The sequence below is a fragment of the Ipomoea nil genome, unplaced genomic scaffold (assembly GCF_001879475.1).
Source record: "Ipomoea nil cultivar Tokyo-kokei standard unplaced genomic scaffold, Asagao_1.1 scaffold3104, whole genome shotgun sequence".
Classification (NCBI taxonomy): Eukaryota; Viridiplantae; Streptophyta; class Magnoliopsida; order Solanales; family Convolvulaceae; genus Ipomoea; species Ipomoea nil.
In genome coordinates this window covers 1,004,738-1,021,267 of record NW_017619532.1, presented here as the reverse complement: position 1 = coordinate 1,021,267, position 16,530 = coordinate 1,004,738, and the positions used below count along the sequence as shown (strand labels likewise).

Here is a 16,530-nt window from a genome sequence, read left to right as displayed (position 1 = left end):
ATCAACTAAGACTATGTGGTCTAATGGTACCCGGGTTGAACTTCCATTTGGAAGGTTGTAAGTTTGAACCTTAGTGGAGGTGATATTGGTTATTTGAACCTCGAAAGTATATGAACAAATACTACATTGTAATAGAGCCAGTAGTATTAAAAAAATATCTACTTAGTATCATAGCATTAAAACAATACTTCTAAAACTGTGTCCGTGCATCGCACGGAAAACTACTAGTATCTAATTATATAGGTAATTTTATTTGTTTGTTATTTGGTATTCATATCAAGGTCTAGGATCGAGTGCAAAAGGCTTTTCAAATAAAAAAAATGAGGTGAGATCTAAGTCGTTCATCTAATAGACATCTAAAATAAATTTTTTACAAAAGCTTGATCATTATCAGTCATTTTGTTGTAAATTTCATCATATTCCATAATTCAATTCAATTATGTTGTGGATCGATCATTTCCAACCTATTTTCCTTCAATTCTGCTGTGGATTTCATCATATTCCATAATTCAACCTATTTTCATCATATTTCATCATATTCCATAATTCAATGGTCTTATGTAGGTAAAAACAGTTTGTATGGTTTGGTTCAATGTCTATGGTGTTCATCAGGGATAATTGTGAGTTTAATGGAGGTTTAATTGATCCATTATTTAAGGGTAAGAATATGCACGGGAAGCTAGAAGGAAAATGTGCACTTGAAGAAGAGAAATTATGCATTTGATGAAGAAAAATGTGCCCTCAAAGAAGGGAAATTATATACTTGAAGTAAAACTATATTTATATACATTACACTATGCATTGGAAGAAGGAAATTGTCACTTGAAGAAGAGAAATTATGCACTTGAAGAAGAAAAATGTGCACTCGAAGAAGGAAAATTATGTACTTGAAGTAAAAATATATTTATATACATTACATTGTGCACTTGAAGAAGAAAAATTATGCACTTGAAGAAGACAAATTATGCACTTGAAGAAGAAAAATATGCACTCAAATAAGGAAATTATGTACATGAAGAAAAAAAATATATATATATATATATATATATATATATATATATATATATATATATATATATATATTTTTTTTTTTTTTTTTTGAAGGAAACCATACACGGTTATTTTATAGATAAACCATAATAGAATCAGGGGGGACTGAGTCCCAATACAAAGCTGTAGACTGTTCTGAAACTGTAGAAGCTAATGTATGAGCTAATAAATTCTGAGATCTAGGAATAAAATTAACTGAGCAAAAATCAAAAGTAGATATGCAAGTCTTGTAAGCATCAACGACATAGCCGATATATGATCTGAGAGGGGGTCCTATTGAGGATACATAGCAGTGTAGAGTCTGACAATCCGTGTAAAGTCGGATAATGTGCTCGCCACGGTCCCGTAACCAAGATAAAGCTTCCTTACACGCAAATGCCTCGGCCATGAGTGGGGAGAAACAGTCCTGTAAGGGGGCATTGTACGCTGCAATGAATCTTCCATCGGGCTCTAGCAGTACAGCTCCTACCGAGGATGCATTCGTAGCATGGTGGTAGCCGGCATCCATATAACATTTTCGTGGGGCTGCGGCATGGGCGGTCTCCGGCTGTGATGCGGTCTCGTCCGGCAGTGGAGGTAGCGGCAGTCCAGCAGGGGGGACGGTGGTGGTTACATCGCCGACAGCCGTGACATGGTGTACGGCCTTCCACGCTTGCATGGTGGCTATTGCGTTGGCAACAATTTTTCTGGGCAAAGGTAAGCAAGCATCTCAAACCGCTCCATTCCGTGTTTTCCAGATATGATAAAGAATTGCAGCTACATATATAACCCCATTAGTGTCTAGAACATTTAACATTGCACTAAACCACTCATAGAAAATATTTGTCACAATATTGGGGAGTGGAATGTTAGATAGAGCCCATATGGAGTTAGCATAACCACACGATACTAAAGCATGCAATGCGTCCTCTTGGATAATTCCACACATGGCACAAATCGGATCCACATCCACCCTCTTTATAAGTAAATTATTCATGGTGGGAAAATGATGTCACTTATAGCTCTCCATAAAAATGTCTTCCATTTTGGGGGTATTTTTAATTTCCATAAAGTAAGCCATTTATTAAATGCTCCATCATTACTACTTGTATAATTTCCTACAATACGCTAGCCATCCTTAACTGAGTAGGTACCCTTAAGATCCCCATGCCAATACCAATCATCATCATATTTCGGAGATATTGTTATTTTTAGAATTCGGGGTATGTCACTTGGTTGGAAAATATCTGAGAGAATATGGTGGTCCCAGGTTCTAGTATCCGGATCATCAATCCACTTACTTTAGCTCCTGTTAATTGGGGTGGCATCTCTGTATGGATCATAGGGTCCAACTCATCCTGGAGCCACGGGTGCTCCCAGATTAGCGTAGAATTTCCAGTCCCAATGCGCCGTCTTACTCCACCACACACCACTTCCTTAGCTGCCATAATACTGCGCCAATAAAAACTGGGATTATTTCCCAGACTTGCCTTGTAAAAGGTATGTTTGGGATAATATCTGGCTCGATATACACGAGACACCAATGAGTCAGTATTAGTAAGCATCCGCCATGCCTGCTTACCTAACATTGCCAGATTAAAAGTTCTTAAGTCCTTAAATCCCAGCCCCCCATATTTCTTTGGGATACACAACTTGTCCCATGCTTTCCAATGAATACCACGGTCAGTTCCTGTCCCCCACCAATATCTATTCACTCTTCTTTCAATAGCCGTGCAGACAGATATAGGCCAGGTAGCAAAAAAACTCCCATCGAAAAGGTACATAGCTTGAGCCACACTTTTTAACAGGATTTCCTTACTAGCTTGCGATAACAACTTTTTACTCCACGAACCAATCCTCTGATCTGCTTTATTTTATCATCAATATATGCAAATGCTGCTTTCTTATTCCTTCTCACGAATGAGGGTAGGCCCAGATATTTCCCAAAATTAGGTGCCTGAGTGATCTGTAATATTTGTGCCACCTCATCCCTGTCCTCTATACTCGTATTTCTGCTATAACATATACTAGACTTATGATACTTGACCACCTGCCCAGAGAAAGCCTCATATGTTGACAAGCAATTTTTAACCTCATTGGCCTCATGCCTATTAGCCTTAAAAAATAGAAGACTATCATCTGCAAAGAATAGTTGAGAGATTGGGGGAGCACCCCTAGCAACTCTGCACCCATGAATCAAACCATCATTCTGCGCCTGCTATAATAACAAAGACAGTCCTTCCGCGCAGATAATAAATAGGTAGGGAGATAGGGGATCCCCCTGCCGTAGCCCACGTGTGGGTGTTAGGGAGTCAGTGCGTGGGCCATTAATCAGAAAACTATAAGATACAGAAGAAACACACAACATAATGAGCTTAATCCATGTTTCATTAAATCCCAGAGCTACAAGCATTCCTTGTAGGAAAGGCCACTCCATACGGTCATAAGCTTTGGCCATATCTAACTTAAGAGCTCCCCAACCAACAACTGCACATTGCTTCCTATTCAAATAGTACCCCACCTCTGCAGCTATTAAAATATTGTCAGTAATGAGCTTATCAGGCATAAAAGCACTCTGCGAGTCCAATATAATATTCCCCATCATAGGCTTCATTCTGTTGGTGATCATCTTAGCCATATTCATGTATACCACATTACTCAATGCTATAGGCCTTAAATCAGTAACCAGTTCAGGAATATTCTTCTTTGGGATTAACACAACATCCGTATCATTTAAACCAGGGGAAATGAGCATGAATTTAAGCAATTTAGTATAAAATCCGAAACATCCCCCCTACCACATCCCATAAATGCTGATAAAAACCCGGATTCATTCCATCAGGGCTTGAAGCTTTATCAGGAAACATTGCAAATAGAGCACTCTTAACTTCATCAATCACAAAAGGTCACAATAAACTCTCATTCTGAGCTTGAGTGACCCTAGGCGTTACTTTCTGGAACAACGATTCCCCAGGGACAGGATTTCCAGAGCAAAAAATCTTATCAAAATAATCAATTATGACGCTTGTCATGGCATTCCCTTCCACCCACTCCCCATTATCATTCATAAGTCTAGACAGAGTATTTTTCTTCCTACAGTGAGAGGCATACCTGTGGTAATAAGTCATGTTGGCATCGGCTTTTTTTAGCCAGTGTTGCTTGGCTCTTTGTTTCCACGACTTTCACAAATTCCCAGGAACAAAGCAGAGTGATCCGATTTTCGTGTCAGTATATTTGTCACAGAGGCCTCCTACAATACCGCACCACCCCTGGGTGGCCAACACTTTATCCAATCTCTCCTCAATCCAGTTAGCTGTTCCCTTCCCCTTTTCCCATGTGAACTGGTAGCCATTCATTGGCAGCTGAGATAACCCACATTGCCCAATAACATCCCCAAAGCCACGTAGGAGATTATCAGGATGTGGGTCCCCCCCCTTCCCCCCTCCCCCACCCCCCCATCTTCTCATATTGATACAAGAGCTCATTAAAATCACCAATCATAACCCATGTCAGGTTAGATCGTGATGCCAGCGATTTAATCAACTCCCATGCCTCATATCGCCAGTGACGTTCTGGGAATACATAGTAACACGTCATACGCCAATTCGGGAAACCAGCTATACTAACCTCCACATTGATGTGATTCTTTGAAAAACTCATAAGTCTTGCCGTATTATTCTTCCTCCATAGCAAAGCTAAACCACCACTCAAACCATTATTATCAACATAAAAAATGCCATCAAAACCAAGACTGACACGAATGCGCTTAGCATGACTCCTGCCAACCTTAGTTTCCATGAGAAAAACAAAATTAGGCTTCTTACGTGACACAAGGTCACTTACTTCACGAACTGTTCGTGGATTGCCCAAGCCACGACAGTTCCAGCTTAGGGTACTCATGATGATGGGCGGGTCTGGGATCCAGAACCCGCCACAAGCAAGTTTTTTGAGACTTCTGCCATTGTTACATCCTGATCACCCTCACTATCATGCACACCATTCTCACCGCTTTCCCGCCTCCTCTTCATCGCCGCCACCATAACCGGCTCGGGCCCCCGCCGACCAGGATCCGAGCACGTCGCGAAAGCGTCGCTCAGTCCCCTCGGCAGTCCAGAAGCCACGGTTGTCGCCGGCTGCATCGGTTTCCCATCTTTATCCAAGAGCCACGGCGCACCCACCTTACGCGGCCCCCTCCTTTGTCCGGCACGCAGATCATCAGTATAGGGATACTAATCCACCGTTAGAGCCGAGTCCTGGGCTTTCAAGCAATACCTATAAAGATGTCCAAGCATACCACAGAAAAAACAGAAATTATGTAGCCTCTCATACTTAAAGTTTACCCAGCGGGTCGTCTTATCACGTTTCAATAGCTTCATACGTCGCTTAAGCGGTTTCAAGACAGGAATCGAAACCCTAATGCGATAGAAAAACTTCCATGGTGCATCCGCAAATCTGTCATCAATCTTAACAAAAGTCCCCAAAAAATTCCCGACCTGCTCCAAGATCACATTAGAGGTGTAACCGAGAGGTAGCTCGTGGACTTGTACCCATATATCAACAGTATTAAGTGGTACCGTAACAGGGATTACGCCATCCCGGACCTGCTTACACACCAGCGTATGATTCTCAAAGGACCATGGTCCACCTTCAAAAACATGTTGTATGTCCGTCTCATGATGGAAAACGAACAAAAACAAACCTTGCTGAATCTCAGACACTTGCACCCCCTTTACCGGTTGCCATACGGATGCCATGACCTGACTCATAAACTCAAGCTTAATGACCTTTGTTGTCAGAAAACGTCCAACTAACCTCCATGTCTCCTCCACCGGTTCTGCCCCCTCGGCGTTAACCTCCCCAACCGGTGCGAACACCTCCTCGTCCTTGTCAAGGACCATATCGGTCCACCTCCTTGCCAACCCCTCGACTGCCCCCTGCCGTCCGGTCGATTACGTAGCCATGAATAGAGAGAAGATCCGGCGCTTCACCGTAAAGAAGGACCGGAACGTGCTTGACTAGCTCGGCGATCCAAGGGAAGAAGACAGAAACCCTAGCAGTAAACCCTAGGGAGAGATAATAAGAATCGATATGTCGTATTGTGAAGAAAATATATTTATATACATTACAATGTGCACTTGAAAAAAGAGAAATTATTCACTTAACGAAGAAAAATGTGCACTCAAAAAATGAAAATTATGTACTTGAAGTAAAAATATATTTATATACATTACAATGTATACTGGAAGAAGAGAAACTACGCAATTGAAGAAGAGAAACTACGCAATTGAAGAAGGAAAATGTGCACTCGAAGAAGGAAAAATATGCACTCGAAGTAAAAAAAAAAAAGAAAAAAAAAAAAAACACAACTCACGTAATTTTACCAAATAGCCACGCATGTTTTTTTTTCCCCAAAATTTCAGTCATTCTAGACAGTTGATCTGAATTTAATCAATGATTGAGATCTAACCTTTTTTTTTTTTTTTTTTTTTTTTTTTTTTTTTTTTTTTTTTGTACCTGGAGAAGCCTTTCGCATTTTATCCCAAATCTTCATATCAATATTATAAAAATGATCTATATATAATTATCGGTTAATATCTAGAAAACAGGGCCGTATTTTAAGTTTTGGTGGCCCTGTTCTAGTAAATAAATGTGGCCCTATTAAATCACAATTTTTAAAATCAATACATGCAAGTTTCGAACCTTTAACCTCCAAGTTAAAATAGAATAAATACACATTCTTACCATCTCTTCATAGAACCTTTTAAATTTAATTGAAAACTTTTAACTTTTATTTCTAAACTAGCTAGGTAAAAATTCAATATTGGACCTCTAAAATTGGGGGCCCCTCTAAAATTGGGGGCCCTGTGCGGTAGCCCAGCTTGCACAGCCTAAAATCCGGCCCTGCTAGAAAATCTGCAGCGATTATGGACGATTAAAAAAAGTAAATAATAAAAATAATATCTAATAAACTTAAATCATATGCCTAATATAAATAAATAATAATACGAAAAATATTTAGGTGACATACAACAGAATTGATCTAATAGTAATAAATTACAAATTATAATTTTATACCAAAATAATTTTGCATTATTGAGTCATATAATTGGATAGAAACATCTACAATGCAATGTCTATTAAGTATTAACATGGTAACCCTTTATACTTATAATACCCCAAACAAATAATAAAGGTTTAATTTCTTTTTGTCCTAAATTTATTTTTAGTATTTTTTTTATCAGAACATCGGGCATGATCATTTTTTGTCGTCCTTCAACAAAATTGTTGAAATGTCTTTAAATACAAGTGCATTTCAATCTTCTTTTTTTTTTTTTTTTTTTTTTTTGTTTTTTTGTTTTTTGTTTTTTTATACAAAGTTTATATTTTTATATTTACTTTTTTTTTTAATAAAAAATTCATAATTAAAGACAAAAATTCTTTTATATTTAACGGCATTAAAATGTTTTGTTGATAAAGGACAAAAAAGGTAATGTCACAATAATACTAGGACCAAATGAATGTTCTGATATAGAAGGACTACAAGTCGCATGGACTGCTACCTATAAATCTAGGACACAAATGGAATTAATTCAATAATACAGGCGTTAAGTTATACAAACTCAAAAGCCCTGTCTGGTAAATGGCTGTTAGCTGATAGCAATTAGCTGATTGGATTAGAGGATATGACTAGTTGATAACATTAACAAGTTATAGAAATTAAAGGTGTTTGGTGAATTAGCTGTTACCTGATAGCTGTATGGTATAATTTTTTTTTCTCAAAAAGATAATTGGCTTTTTGAATTTTAGCATTTTGGAGTTAGAAAAAGCTGATTAACCAAATACTTATATTGATTTTTAACAAGTCAAACTAATATTGGTCACATAAGTCAAAATTGACGGATAAGGTAACTATTTTACAAAAAAAAAAAAAAACCAAAGAGTTTTCAAAGTTTTAAGACTTGAAGAGGCTATTTTGCCGATCAAGTATACCATAACCTTTTCCTAGAATAGATATACAAAAATATGAACTTCGATCAATTCTTATCTGATCTCTTCCTTACAACCCACCCGCCCACGGCTTCCACCACCGCAATTGCTTTCTTGCTTGCTTTAACGGATGCATGAAGCTAAGGAAGCGAATTCAAGTCTAAACACATTTCTCAATTCTAAATTTAACCTGAGAATGAAAGATGTTAGAAAATAAAATATGTGTGGCTCAAATTTGTTTTAGAAGCCACTCAGCATGCAGCTAAACCTCACCCACGTAGCATGTCTGCACGTTCCTTCCTTCGCCGCATTTGTCTCTTCACTCCAATGTATAAATAGATAGTTTCTTTGTATTTGTAAACACACCAATTCATTCATTAATTATCTTTTCCTTTTAGCTACTTCACGTAGCATACATATATATATTATATTAATTTCTTTAATCCTCATTGAGTGATAATATATAATATATATATTCTCCATATTCCTATTTCTTTGTGTCATTTATATTTTCCCCTATTACTCAACTTCTATAATTCTCAATTTTTGATTCGTCGCTTCCGCATTATTCCGCTATATTCCTAACAAGTGGTATCAGAGCGGTTTAATTGAGAGTTATTTTCAAAGATGTCGACTGTTACTAAGTTCGATATCGAGAAGTTTGACGGGAAAATTAGCTTTTCTATCTGGAAGGTTCAGATGGAAGCCGTTCTAACCCAGAACGGTTTGAAGAAAGCGCTAGCTGGGAAGAAGAAGAAACCGGCTGCAATGACAGATGAAACTTGGGAAGATTTGGATGACAAGGCACGTTCAACCATCCTTTTGTGCCTGTCTAAAGAGGTTATACGTGAGGTATTAAGTGAGACGACTGCGTCAGAATTATGGTCCAAGCTGGATACGCTTTACATGGCCAAAACTATGGCAAACAAGCTACGCCTGAAGGAGCGTCTATACACAATCCGCATGACGGAAGGTACTTCGATTAAATCTCATTTGGATGAATTTAATTCTATTTTATTGGACTTGGAGAATATTGATGTCGTAATTGAAGATGAGGATCGTGCTGTTTTATTGCTTGTCTCTCTCCCGAAATCATACATGCATTTCAAAGAAATTATGCTGTATGGTAATAGTAGTAACACCCTTACTTTCGACACTGTTAAGTCAAACCTATTGTCCAAAGAAAAGTTTGATTTTGAAATTAAGTCTGAGGACAAAGGTGAAGGCTTAATTGTAAGGGGTCGTTCACTTGAAACAGAGAGTAGCAATAAAAAATCTAGATCCAAGTCCAAAGGACGTAAGTCCAACAAATCCTGTAAGTACTGCAAGAAGCATGGTCATGATGTGACTGAATGCTTTAAGCTGAAAAACAAGCAAGAGAGAGAAAAGAAGTCCGCTGAAGCTAGTGTTGTTGAAAGTGATTCAGATGGTGATGTGTTGTTATCTGTTAGCTCCGGTGAGAAACGGAGTGAAACCGAGTGGATTTTGGACTCTGGTTGTACATTCCACATGTGTCCCCACAAAGATTGGTTCATTTCTCTGGAACCGGTTGATGGTGGAGTTGTCTTGTTGGGTAATGATACCCAATGCAAGGTTAGTGGAATTGGAAGTGTTCAGATTAAAACTCATGATAACGTTGTCAGGACTCTTACCAATGTCCGGTATATTCCTGATTTGAAACGCAATCTGATATCATTGGGCACCTTAGAATCTCTGGGGTGCAAGTACACAGCTGAAGGTGGAGTTTTGAAGGTCATAAAAGGCTCTCTTATTCTCATGAAAGCTTCTCGTTCTGGAAGCTTGTATGTCTTGCATGGCAGTACTGTGACAGGTTCAGTAGCGGTATCCTCATCGATGTCTGATGCGGATCTCACTCAATTATGGCATATGCGTCTGGGACATATGAGTGAGAAAGGCATGCATCTCCTGAGCAAGAAAGGCTTCCTTGGTGGTTCAGGTACGGGTAAATTACAATTTTGTGAGCATTGTATTTTTGGGAAACAAAAGAGGGTTAGTTTCTCTACTGCTACACACCGTACCAAAGATGTATTGGAATATATACATTCCGATTTATGGGGACCGACTAAATTCCAGTCTATGGGAGGCTGTAGACATTTTATGTCTATTATTGATGACTTTTCTCGTAAAGTCTGGGTCTATTTCCTGAAACATAAAAATCAAGCATTTTCTATTTTCAAGAAATGGAAAATACTTGTTGAGACTCAGACAGGTAAAAAAGTCAAGAAGCTCAGGACAGACAATGGCTTGGAGTTCTGTGAGTCAGATTTCAATGACTTCTGTGCGGCAAATGGAATCGCCAGGCACAAGACCTTGCCTGGTAAACCCCAGCAAAATGGTGTTGCCGAACGTTTGAACAGGACTCTATTGGAAAGAGCTCGTTGTATGCTCTCTAATGCTGGGTTATGGAAACGGCGTGATTTTTGGGCCGAGGCCGTTTCTACTGCTTTCTATTTGGTAAATAGATCTCCACATTCATCCCTTGATTTCAAAATTCCAGAAGAAGTTTGGTCAGGTAATCCTGTTGACTACTCTATCTTAAGAGTTTTTGGATGTCCTGCTTATGCTCATTCCAGTACGGGTAAATTAAACCCGAGAGCTGTCAAATGCATTTTCCTTGGTTATGCTTCTGAGTCAAAAGGGTATCGTCTATGGTCTCCTGATTCTCATAAAATCATTCTGAGTCGAGATATCACTTTTGACGAAAATGCACTACTTTCTTCTGAAAAAGATTCCAGTACAGATGAGACGCAGAGTACTGGTGATAAGGTGGAGTTTGATTTCAGGCCTAATGATAGTATTACTACCACTAATGGTAATACTAAAGATGATGCATCTACAAGTACCGCACCTCTCGTCGAGCCACAGCGAGAGTACTCTATTGCCCAAGATCGGCCTAGGAGAACAATTAAAAAACCTGCTAGGTACGCTAGTGACGATGAAACCCATTTGGTTGCTTATGCTCTTTCAGTTGCACAGGAGGTTGATGGTGATCCATCCTGCTATTCTGAAGCTATTTCCTGTGCCAACTCGTCCAAGTGGTTGGTTGCTATGCAAGAAGAGATGGAAAGTCTCCATAAGAATGAGACTTGGGAGCTGGTAGAGTTGCCGAAAGGTAAACGCCCATTGAGCTGTAAGTGGATTTACAAAAAGAAAGAAGGCATTCCTGGGGTTGAGAAAGCACGGTGGAAGGCACTGTTAGTTGTTCGAGGTTTTGATCAACGTGAAGGTATTGACTTTAACGAGATTTTTTCTCCAGTTGTTCGTCATACTTCTATACGTGTTCTACTTGCTTTTGTTGCTCTTTTTGATTTGGAGTTGGAGCAACTTGATGTAAAGACTGCTTTCCTACATGGAGAGCTTGATGAAGAACTTTACATGTACCAACCTGAAGGATTTGAAGTTCCTGGGAAGGAACATTGTGTCTGCCGTCTACAAAAATCTCTTTATGGGCTAAAGCAAGCTCCAAGGCAATGGTATAAGCGGTTTGATGCGTGTATGTTGGGGCAAGGATTCTCAAGAAGCCAGTATGATAGTTGTGTCTATTTTAAAGAATTTTCTAAAGGGTCTTTTGTCTATTTGCTTCTTTATGTTGATGATATGCTCATTGCTTCCCCTGATATGTCTCTGGTTGATGAGTTGAAGTCTCAACTAAGCAATGAGTTTGAGATGAAAGATCTCGGTGCAGCAAAGAAGATTCTTGGCATGGAGATACACAGGGATCGTCAAGCGGGTAAACTTTATCTATCCCAGAAAAAGTATGTTGAGAAGGTGCTTGATCGATTCAATATGTCCAATTGCAAACCTGTGTCTACTCCACTTGGTGCACACTTTAAGGTATCCTCTGGTTCATGCCCTAAGTCTGATGTTGATGTGGCTTATATGTCAAAAGTTCCTTACTCTAGTGCTGTTGGAAGTCTTATGTATGCTATGGTATGCACTAGACCTGATTTGGCTCATGCTGTAAGTGTGGTGAGTCGTTACATGCATAACCCTGGTAAGGAACATTGGAACGCCGTTAAATGGATTCTACGGTACCTAAAGGGTACTTCGTCTTTGGGCTTGGTTTTTGATCGAAATTCTTCTACATCTACTGATATTGTGGGCTTTGTAGATTCTGATTATGGTGGTGATCTTGACAGACGTCGGTCGCTTTCCAGTTATATTTTCACTCTTTGTAATTGTGCTATCAGTTGGAAAGCTACGCTTCAGTCTATTGCTGCGTTATCTACGACTGAGGCGGAATATATTGCAGCAACAGAAGGTGTCAAAGAAGCTACTTGGCTACGGGGTTTGGTTATGGAACTTGGTGTTTCACAAGGTCACACTATTGTGTTCTCTGATAGTCAAAGTGCTATCCACCTCACCAAGAATGATACATATCATGCCAAAACCAAACACATTGATGTTAGATACCATTTTATTCGAGATGTTATAACTGCAGGAGATATAACCATTCAGAAGATTCATACATCGGAGAATCCAGCAGATATGCTCACCAAGCCTCTTCCTATTGCTAAGTTCAAGCAGTGCTTGAGTTTAGTCGGCTGTTCCAATTGTTAATTTCCATAGTGGATTTGATCCAAGGTGGAGATTGTTAGAAAATAAAATATGTGTGGCTCAAATTTGTTTTAGAAGCCACTCAGCATGCAGCTAAACCTCACCCACATAGCATGTCTGCACGTTCCTTCCTTCGCCGCATTTGTCTCTTCACTCCAATGTATAAATAGATAGTTTCTTTGTATTTGTAAACACACCAATTCATTCATTAATTATCTTTTCCTTTTAGCTACTTCACGTAGCATACATATATATATTATATTAATTTCTTTAATCCTCATTGAGTGATAATATATAATATATATATTCTCCATATTCCTATTTCTTTGTGTCATTTATATTTTCCCCTATTACTCAACTTCTATAATTCTCAATTTTTGATTCGTCGCTTCCGCATTATTCCGCTATATTCCTAACAAAAGAGATAAACACCAACAACGTCACCCCCCACCCTACGCCAACCAGGATTCATGCCTTCTACTACCTACGTGTCTGCACTTTGGCTAATTAACTCCGATCCCTCTTCAAATTAAAACCCAACACTCTCACCCTCCTCCCTCAGCTTCTGCATTGCCAGAAATCCATCCACCAACACACATCCTCACCTTAAAATTTTCTTCCCTTTTCCCCGGCCGGCTTCTTTGTAAGAAATGGCAGAAAATCAGGTGGCGCAAATCCCAAGCAGCAGCAGCTCCAACACCACCCGCCGTTCCCGCTTTATCTATGGCAGTGAGCGGGATTTGGAGTCAGCGTCGTCGCTTTTTTGCCGTATCTGCCTTGACACTGACTGCAGAGAAGGCGACGAACTCATAGCTCCTTGCCGCTGTAAAGGCTCCCAAGAGTTCATCCACAGGGAATGCTTAGACCAGTGGAGATCTGTCGGAGTGAGCCAGAAATATATATAGTTTTTATTCCTACACATACATATTGTTGTAATTCAGTTTAAATTATTGTATTGCAGGAAGGTTTTGCTTTCACCCACTGCTACACTTGTAAAGCAGCATTTCGATTACAAGTGAAAGAGGTGAAATATGACATTGTCACAAGAGTAAAGCACAAGCTCTTTGTGGTCAAGGATTTTTTTCTTCATTTCCTGATTGCTCAAGCAGTAAGTATAATAACGTTTCTTTCTACATTTTCCTAGCTTCATCAACTCGACCTTGCATGTTTCATCCTATACTAGCTAGCTCATTAGATGTACCTATATATATATATATATGATTATTATGAATTCTTATTTCTCCCCAGCTAATTGTAGTGCTTGGTGGGTATATTTACATTGTGGATTACGAGGGAATGATTCACAAGGCTGTTGATAAGTATTTGAGCTTCTTGTCTTCACAATCCTCTATTTCATTCTACTACAGCATGGGTAAGCACATATATTTTTCATCATATCCCTAACTTTCCTTATCAAAATATGTAAAAGTACTTAAGTTGGGACTAAACCTCTTCTATTTGACTATCTTTTATGGTAGAGTAGAAGTCTCAATTCTCTTGTTGAAAGGTTGGTATTAGCAGCTTTAATTTTCTATCTAACTGTTTAGTCTGATGATCTGACGATGTAAATGAAACAGGAGCACTGTGTAGACACAGAAAATTTGAAGCCGACAAGTGGACCGATTAAATGATTATCGAGCCTAATTTCAGGGTTGATCATTAGTCCAATTTAATTAATTGGGCTATGATAATTAAATTAATTTAATTAGTCCAAGTAAATTTGATTTGGGCTATTGAATTAAGTAATTAATTGGTCCAAGCCCATTTCATAATTGAATTATAATTATAATTTTAATTATAATTTAAATATAATATGATTTTATTATATTTGAATTAGATAATTATAATTTAATTTGAATTTGAATTAGATGATAGAATAATGAACCTAGACTTGATTTTGACAAGGTTCATTTTAGTAGATAATTAATTAATTTAATTTAATAAAAATTAGTGGAGTTTGTTGAGGGATTTTAGTTACAAACTTCACTATAAATAGAGCCTCAATTCCATTCTTCAAATCACACCTTAAATACATTGAGAACAATTTGAAGACTTGAGAGCTTGAAGGCATTGCAGAACGCTTAACAACTTGAAGGCTTGAAGATTTGAGAGCTCTTTTGAAGGCATTTGAAGATCTTGAAGAATTAAAGGCATTGAAGGCATTTTTTTACAGGTTTTAAAGATCTTGAAGCAACTTGAAGCCTTTTTGTAGGTACTTTGAAGATCTTGGAGCCTTTTGAAGGCAACTTGAAGCCATTGCAGGCGCTTTAATTAATGTTTTGCAGAGTTAATTGCTTCGGAGCTTGATGTTTTGCTGTTGAAGATCACGCCAATTGAATCCCGGAAGCTACGCCACTTGAATCCCGGAGGCACGCGCCAATTGAATCTCAGAGGCTACGCTATTTGAATCCCGGAGGCACTTCCATAGATAAAGTCAGTGAAGAATCAGAGGACTAGACAGAGATTTTGTACCTGCACTTTGACTTATACACACGCTGTACACGAAATTTTGGGAATATATACAAAGTTTACTTTTTGTGTTTATAGATTTTGGCACACCCAATGGGACCGCTCTGCCTCTCATCTCTTCACTATCGATCTACATCAGCAAGTAATTCTACTAGCAACCGGAATGGCGTCAAGAAGCCCGATGTTCAAGAAGTCTTATGCCCAAGCTGCTAGTTCCAAGTCTTCATCAATAACTTGTTCTGAAGCTAACCGAGAGACCGAAACACTATTAACCAGGAGCCGTGCAAGGAGCTTAGGAATGCGACCGCCGGAGCCTGAGTCAATTGTTCGACGTATGATTCAAAGACTCGAAACGGCCCCTATCGTCCCGAGGAAGTTTATTTATGTTGCAGGTCCACCATCTTCAAAAGGAGCAACCGATAACGGGAGGCAGGCTTCTTCGAAAGAAGCAGCTGGCAGCGGGATGCTGACATCTTCGAAAGAAGTGGCGAATAGCGAGAAGTCGTCTACCTCAGAAGGAGCGGCTAATAGCGAGAAATCGACTACCCCAAAAGGAGCAATTGGTAGCGAGAGTCCAACATCTCTGAAAGAAGCAGCCGATAGCGGGAATCCAACATCTTTGAAAGGAGTTGCTGGTTGCGGGAGTCCAACATCCCCAAAAGGAAACGCTAACACCGGAGGCTCGTCACCGACATCGCCGTCGTCTAACATGTGGAAGGTCGCGCTAGAATGGTCACGCATCTATACAGGCATGCCGGCTATGACAACAAGCGCGACAACTATAGAGGACCAGCTTGCAAGCATCACTAAGGCGCTTGAAGGGATCACCACCCTCCTTCAAAACCAAGAAAAGAGAATCAACGACTTAGCTGAAAAGGTCGAGAGCACAAGGAATGGTGAAACTAGCCGGGCTCTTGGAAAACAGCCTGAGGTTCAAGGAGAAGATGCCTCGCACTCACCAACTTTCATTAGGCGAACTATAGTGCACGAGGAATCAACTTCGCACATACCAAGTTCGGACAGGAGCATTCCAGTCACAGGGGGCACGATACCAGTAGATCGACTTGACGAGTTCACCATGGGAGCTATCAAAGGAAAGCTCGAGGGGGAAAAACCTTCATACACTTACACCAAGCCTTACACCCAAAGGATAGAGGATTTGAAGATGCCCATTGGATATCAACCTCCAGCATTTCAACAATTCGATGGGAAAGGCAATCCAAGACAACACATCGCCCACTTCGTGGAAACATGCAACGACGCTGGGACATATGGAGATCTTCTTGTCAAGCAGTTCGTCCGCTCTTTGAAGGGTATTGCCTTCAATTGGTACACCGACTTGGAGCCTAGCTGCATTGATAGCTGGCATGACATGGAGCACGAGTTCTTTACCCGCTTCTACAGCACAAGAAGAACAGTTAGCTTCATAGAACTCACCACCACTCGCCAAAGGAATGGTGAAAGCTC

At 39.5% G+C, this 16,530-nt stretch overlaps 3 protein-coding genes across 3 annotated transcripts; 1 reads left to right on the top strand and 2 right to left on the bottom strand.

The window, feature by feature from the left end:
- Window positions 1–1,713: 1,713 nt before the first annotated feature.
- Window positions 1,714–2,813, bottom strand: LOC109166632 (uncharacterized mitochondrial protein AtMg00310-like). Its single transcript, XM_019315525.1, has 2 exons — window positions 2,331–2,813; window positions 1,714–1,806 (listed from the first exon to the last, which is right to left on the bottom strand). Exons 1-2 carry the CDS (start codon window positions 2,811–2,813, stop codon window positions 1,714–1,716), a joined length of 576 nt encoding a protein of 191 aa, XP_019171070.1.
- Window positions 2,814–2,830: 17 nt separating this feature from the next.
- On the bottom strand, window positions 2,831–4,827 carry LOC109166631. Its single transcript, XM_019315524.1, has 5 exons — window positions 4,657–4,827; window positions 4,289–4,391; window positions 3,828–3,916; window positions 3,380–3,730; window positions 2,831–3,244 (listed from the first exon to the last, which is right to left on the bottom strand). The coding sequence occupies exons 1-5, from the start codon at window positions 4,825–4,827 to the stop codon at window positions 2,831–2,833; spliced, it is 1,128 nt and encodes a 375-aa protein (XP_019171069.1).
- Window positions 4,828–13,244: 8,417 nt separating this feature from the next.
- Window positions 13,245–14,225, top strand: LOC109166630 (E3 ubiquitin-protein ligase MARCH8-like). Its single transcript, XM_019315523.1, has 3 exons — window positions 13,245–13,478; window positions 13,556–13,702; window positions 14,172–14,225. Exons 1-3 carry the CDS (start codon window positions 13,245–13,247, stop codon window positions 14,223–14,225), a joined length of 435 nt encoding a protein of 144 aa, XP_019171068.1.
- Window positions 14,226–16,530: the final 2,305 nt, after the last annotated feature.